At 42.1% G+C, this 6,428-nt stretch overlaps 1 protein-coding gene across 2 annotated transcripts; it reads left to right on the plus strand.

The window, feature by feature from the left end:
* The first annotated feature begins 1,667 nt into the window (after window positions 1-1,667).
* nutf2 (nuclear transport factor 2) lies at window positions 1,668-6,304 on the plus strand. 2 transcript variants are annotated; one of them, XM_085913942.1, is made up of 5 exons: window positions 1,668-1,781; window positions 3,634-3,743; window positions 4,188-4,259; window positions 4,671-4,769; window positions 4,955-6,304. In XM_085913942.1, exons 2-5 carry the CDS (start codon window positions 3,645-3,647, stop codon window positions 5,066-5,068), a joined length of 384 nt encoding a protein of 127 aa, XP_085770068.1. In that variant the 5' UTR covers window positions 1,668-1,781; window positions 3,634-3,644; the 3' UTR covers window positions 5,069-6,304. The 2 variants fall into 2 exon arrangements, with proteins under 2 accessions (XP_085770068.1, XP_085770069.1); XM_085913943.1 differs by lacking the exon at window positions 1,668-1,781 and adding an exon at window positions 1,795-2,563.
* The last annotated feature ends 124 nt before the right edge of the window (window positions 6,305-6,428 follow it).

Genomic DNA, 6,428 nt, shown 5'->3' on the forward strand with positions numbered 1-6,428 from the left:
ATCCGGATCACTGGGAATGATCAAGAACTTCAAAAATCGCCATTAAGTCTCTATTTTTATTAGATTTTATATGACATCACGCAAATATATAAATCTTCCACATCTGATACCGACTGAAAAGCCAATGCAATTGACTGGAATATGGATTTAAAGTGCCATTGTGTTTTTAATATACAAAATGTTCTGATTAAAACCGAGGTGCTTTTTTCTGCTCTTAAGAACAATATCCGATACATGAAATTACTGTGCTATGACATCGGTCATATATGCTTGTGCTGTGTTACACATGTACAGCTTTGTGAAGATGATGGCTCCATGGAGGAGCTCTAAGGCTGAGTATAAGTGCGGCAGCAGGGAAATCGCGCAGTCGTAAGGATGATTGGGTAGTAACTAGATGGCCTTGGCCTTACGTAATACCTCCTGGAGCTCGTAGTAGTCGGAAGACACATGAGACATCGGGAGGCAGGCTGGCTGAATGACGGTGGAGAGGCACAACAGCCCCTTTAAAGCAATTCTGGTGGCACTTGGCGCTCATTACCGCACTACATCAGTCTCAAAGTTTATATTGGAGTTGTGTTAACATAGCCATGGATGGCCCAGGATGAGGGATTGGCCTGGGACACATAAAAGATGGAACTGTATGAGCACTTGATGATTTCCAGATAGCAGGATGGTTATAGGGGTTGTGACGTGTGACCATGCCCAGGGGATGCCCATCCATGGCGCGTATGGGTACGGGATCAGGCAGACGAAGGATACCCACCTTCAGTCTTCAGACCAATTCCTCATACATAATGTTCACCTCTGCTCCGGAATCAATGACAGTTGGCGTGAGCGTCATTGGTGAGCAGCAGGCAGGCCGGAAGCAAGGTCTTTTGCTTACGATACCTGACCTCACGTAGACTCACTGACACCGTGTGAACCCAGTGCTATGTTGCCGCTTGATGCCCATGGCCCCCCACAGTATAGGCAAAGGTTCGAGTGAAGGCGGCACTGGCATTCCTCTGGGGTCAGCGAGACATGCCCAACCTCCATGCGACGAGGCCGCGGATCGGGTGGTCCATCCACAGTTTTCGGCTCAGAGGGGCAGGGGGCGAGGCGCTGACCTGCCCAGTTCCTTTTTCTACACCTGGATTCGACAGTCAATCTGCGCAGGTCAATAGCCTCGTCGAGGGTGGTCGGGAGTTCATAGGATACCATTTCATCCTTCTAATAGTCCTCCAAGTTGTGATAGAACGTGTCTATTACAGCCTGGGTGTCCCACAAGCTTTGTCGGGCAATGGTCCGGATGTCCAGAGCTAAGACGCGGTTCCCCTGGCAAATCTTAAGGAGTTTGCGAGCTGCATCCCCGCTGGACGAGCCCACATAAAATACTTTGACCATTTCGCTAGTGAAGGACTCAAACAAGGGTGCAAATGCCCGCTGTGCTGTACAATGACTTTGTTCAGGGATTGTACATACCTGCAGGCTGTATGTAGGTGGTCATTTAGTCTTAACAGGTTCAATGGAATTTAAATTTCCCACCCGCCTGTCCAAAATAAAGCATGAAAAGCCAAGGGACATAAGTGATGTTATGTGGCTCTGGACTGACAAAACATTAGATATTGTGTGTGGTTTTGCCGGTGTTTTACAATGACAACTAGCCTGGAACTGTGTAGAAAGTGTTTGTTGAAATACTACAACGCCCACAATACACCGGGCCAAGAGACGGACTTCTTTTGGTGCGTACCGCGTACGTAAAAGTCGCACTGTGTCATCTGTACCCGGCCCGGGTTTACGAGGTGAGGATTATTTATTTAAACCAAAAACTTTTGGAAACATTCGAATTTAATCTGGTTTAAAAATAAATATAGGAGCCGTTGTTTGATATGGCCGAATTGTGATAGTTTTCTAGTCGAGTTGGGGTTCCCTATGCCCGTTAGCTAGCCAGTGCTGTATGCTCCAACGGTGAAGACAGCTACACTTTGGGACAGAGTATTTCTATGGATCAGTAAACCTACACAGTTAAATACCACACGAAGACACCACCATGCCAGGCGTCTACAGGGGTCGGAAGAGATGAAACTCACGATATGTTATTGCTTTAATAGCGCGTACCGCCATTAGCTAGGTGGCTCATCGGCTAAACGCGAGGAAGCTATAGCTAACTTGTCCGTATGGAGGCATGTCTGCCTTGAACGTTAAAAATAACCCAACCATCCTTCACCCTCACTTGGATATTAAGCGATGGAAGAATAGCTCGCGAAAGTGCGTTTTATTGAGTCCCCTGTTCAACTATGATGTCATCAAACGTATTCCATAACAATATGCTGTGGTCGAAAGAGGTAAAGTGTAAGTACACAACTCGATGGCTGGATGTCCCGCGTGCTAACGAAACGCCCTGCTGTGTCACACTGACTCGTTTATCAAGCTCATACACACTTGGGCGTTGTAAAGCATGTTTCAGCCAGTCTGTCTCACAATTTACACGCCGGAATAAAGAAAGAAAGAAAGAAAGAAAAACAAACAAACGCAATATTTGATTATAGCTCTTACAGAGTCAACTAAAACTGCTTTATTCCAGGTAACCTTTGTTAATAAACAGTTTATTATGCGCTTGTTTTATTTTGCAGAACAACACAGTAGATCGTTAGTACTCATCTTTTCCATGCTAGATATAGTACCGTAGACAGAGTATGTTTTGTTTTCTGTAGCCAAGTAGATACGTATTTTTTTTAATGTAGCTTTGACCCAAATTAATATACGTATTACAAGCAACCTCATTCAATCATTAATTTAATTGCATCAGTCTTATAAGGTACTCTTAATGCATGTGATGTTAGATTTTTGTGGTTATTTCATAGTCAGTATCTTGACACTGTTCAATAGATATGATTGTGTACTAATCTCAGTAAAATCAAAGTATTACAAACTTGCATACACCAATAGTCTATGCCTCAAACAATAAATCAATACAATTCTTGTAAAAACATTTACTTAACACGCCCAGCAAGTACTAACACACTTTTATGTTAAATATTTGGAATGATTGACAAATGAAAAGAAATGATTACTCCCCATTAGCTACTCTTCAACTTCCAATTGTTGTTCTTATAGGGATGAGACACTGCCACAAAGTGTCGGTGCGTGTTGTTCTAGATCTTTCATAATGAATACAAATAAAAACAATAAAAAATAGTTTCCCATTAGTAGACAAATTTTGTTTGCACACAGATGTTAATTGTCATCTATACATTATTGGACATACTAATCTGGTGATGAAATGTCACTTTGCATTGCTGCGTTTGCTCTTCACCTCCATTATATGGTCCCGTAGCCGCTGGTTTGGAGCTATTAAGGCTCGTGGCGGACAGACTTGCGACATGAAGCTCACGCCAAATGCATGCCCATTTTAGTCAAGTGTTTGCTGGCCATCGAGCTACAGTCACGTGTCTAACCCTTATAACACAAGTTATCGGTGATATATTCAAATCTTTGTGGTACAGGCCAGGGAAGTTTTCTGACTACTGTACAAAGGATGGCTGAATGATGGGTGTCAGTTGAAATCTTACCGCAGCTGAAGTTGAACACAGCTCTTTGTGCAGGCCCCTGGCCATTTCACATGACGATCCTTTTTGGTTGTATCCCTTGCAGCGTTATTCAGGATGCAGGACCCGCCTTTGTGGGAGCAGATCGGCACTGGCTTTGTGCGACACTACTACCAGTTATTTCAAAGTGACAGAGCAAAACTGGCTGATCTGTATGTAAGTGCAACTTTGGCTCACAGGGGTGTCAAACTCATGTTTTTGTCGCGGGCCGCATCGTAATCATAGTTTCCCTCGGAGGGCCGTTATGATTGTCAATGTCTTCTATACACGGTGTAGGCTACAAAACAAACTGATGAATAGCGACTTTTGAAATCAGAGACTAGTAAAACACCTATGATCTAGAACTTTCAGCGTTAGGCCATTATGATTTTTTTTTTTGATTGACGAGCATTTTTCAAGGATGTGTGTGGAAGACTCAAAAACTAGTACCGTGATAAAATCAAAAGTTGGAAGAAATGTAATTCATTCATTTGAATTGGTCAGTGATTTGTTTTTTTACTTAAAAACATTCAAACCAATATTCAAACCAAGTCACAAATGATCAATGTATGTGATTTTCGTTCATAAACTCTCACTTCAATTTATCTGTCTGTCACACAGATTGCAGAGTCGTTACTAACCTGGGAAGGAGAAAAGATCTGCGGCAAGGATGCAATTACCAAGAAACTCCTTGTAAGTTTTTCTGCTCAAAATGTTTACATAGACGATGTCCCTTGCATGGCCGCTGACGTTATGATTGCTCACACCGACCCAAGCGATAGCAGCATTGCTAAATTAATAGCCTTGGTTTTTGACAAACTATTTTTTGCCCAAATCATTTCCTCAAGATGCTGGCTACCTCTGCTAAACTTACCTACATCTACAGTTGAACAGATCGAGATCGGCCATTATTAATTCCAATACCGATAACTCTTTATTGCAAATTGTGGACATAACTAAATTAATAATGAGCCATTTGCAGTCAGCTCATGAATCTGCAAAAAGTCCCATGTTGATCAGACTATCAAAGCAAAGGTACCTTAAATCTCAACTCTATTATGTTTGAACTTTCCTCACGTTTGTGTTTCTGTGTGTGTGAGACAGAATCTGGGCATAAAAAAAATAGGGCATACTATTACAGCACATGACCACCAGCCAACTACAGACAGCTGCGTCCTGAGTATGGTTGTAGGACAGCTCAAAGTAAGTCGAGCTACAAATGCCAAATTAAAGTTGTACTTGTGATGAAAATAGGTTTGGCACAAAACAAATTGACTGTGGACATTTTTATTCAGATTTTGTTTGCAACTACTGTATATGAGTGAAATCATGTTTGCTGCAATGGACATGCTGGTGGCTATCTCAACATTAGCTTTTTTTGTTTGCAGGCTGACAATGATCAAATCATGGGTTTTCATCAGATTTTCCTCTTGAAGGAAATCAATAGTGCTTGGGTGTGTACCAACGAGATGTTCAGGCTGGCTCTTCACAACTTTGCCTGAACGATTCTTCGACTCTGGTGGGCATGGGCAAGTCGAAGTGGTGGAGGGGAGGGTTGGCCATGGAGAGATGGGACAAAGCTCATGCTTCCCTCCTGCTGTCTGCTTTTGTTTGTTTGACAAGCATGTGAACACCGGAATCTAAATTCTCAATCACTGACCCCAATCCATCCCAGACAGTACAAATGAAACTCCTTTTTTTTTTTTCTTCCTCCTCTGCTGACATCGGCCAACCCATCAGACCAGACACCATCCAAGAAAGTCTGCTTCACACCTCTAATTCATTCTCCTCAATTTCCGTTTGACTTCTTTCATCTAGTTTTAGATCAAGCTTGGCTCAGATCAGTTCAGCGTCATGTCAGGTTTAGATGCTACTGGAGTCACTCTAGCTTTCTTTAGGCTAGGTTATGTTTTTTACAATTCATACAATGCTCTCTGCCAGGTTCTCATTGTCACGCCACCAAAGACTCATTTAAGACAATGTCCGAGTTTGCTGTGTTATTCTACATTTTCCCCCTCCATCTGTCTTGCTTTATTACACAGAAATGTTTGGCAATTTACATGGACAGAAGCCAAAATTCACAATAAACCCAGACGGTTTTTTTTTTTCATAATGGTGTGACTTGTCTTTGCATCTCAGTCTCAAGGCTTAACAACAAATCTCTCAAATACAAGCAAAGTTTTGAATGCATATGGTTTGTAGATGGTTTGCACTGTTGATACTTTGCTCTACGAGTGGCTAAAATCATTGTTGCACGTTTGTAGTTTGCAGAGAAGTGCAAGGATTGTTCAAGCAGGATGTTCCTCACCAATATTGGCAAGCTCGTGTGGACAGATTAAACCAAAGTTGAGTTCTTTAAAAGGAGCGTGCAATACTAATAAGCACACCACTCCCATCAGAACCTCAACCCAGCTGTGAAGTATGACGGAGCAGCATCTTAGTTTACGAAAGTGGGCCACATTACACAACAGCGATACAGGACAGAAATAAACCAACTAAAACGCTACAACGAAAGAAAATACGCCTTCTAAAGTTGCGTTGTCGAACTTCCGACCTAAAGTCAGTTGAGATTCTGTGGCATGGCCTCAGGAGTGCAATTCACCCCAGGTATCCTAAGAATATTGCTCAACAAAAGGTTTTTGGAGGTGGAATGGTACAAAATTCCTCTTGTCTGTTGTACAACTACACAGGAAATGTTTGATTTAACTGTTCATTAAATCAGAAATTCATATACTTTATCCACTAGAGACTGTTTACACGTGTTCCATAAAGATATGGAAACAATTGTGGTGTTTAAAAAAATGTCTATTGTTGTGACTTCCTATAGCTCATGTGTTAAACTCCAGTCTTCGAGGGCCACTC

This window comes from Syngnathus leptorhynchus, chromosome 6 (assembly GCF_054491065.1).
Source record: "Syngnathus leptorhynchus isolate UIUO chromosome 6, UIUO_Slep, whole genome shotgun sequence".
Lineage (NCBI taxonomy): Eukaryota > Metazoa > Chordata > Actinopteri > Syngnathiformes > Syngnathidae > Syngnathus > Syngnathus leptorhynchus.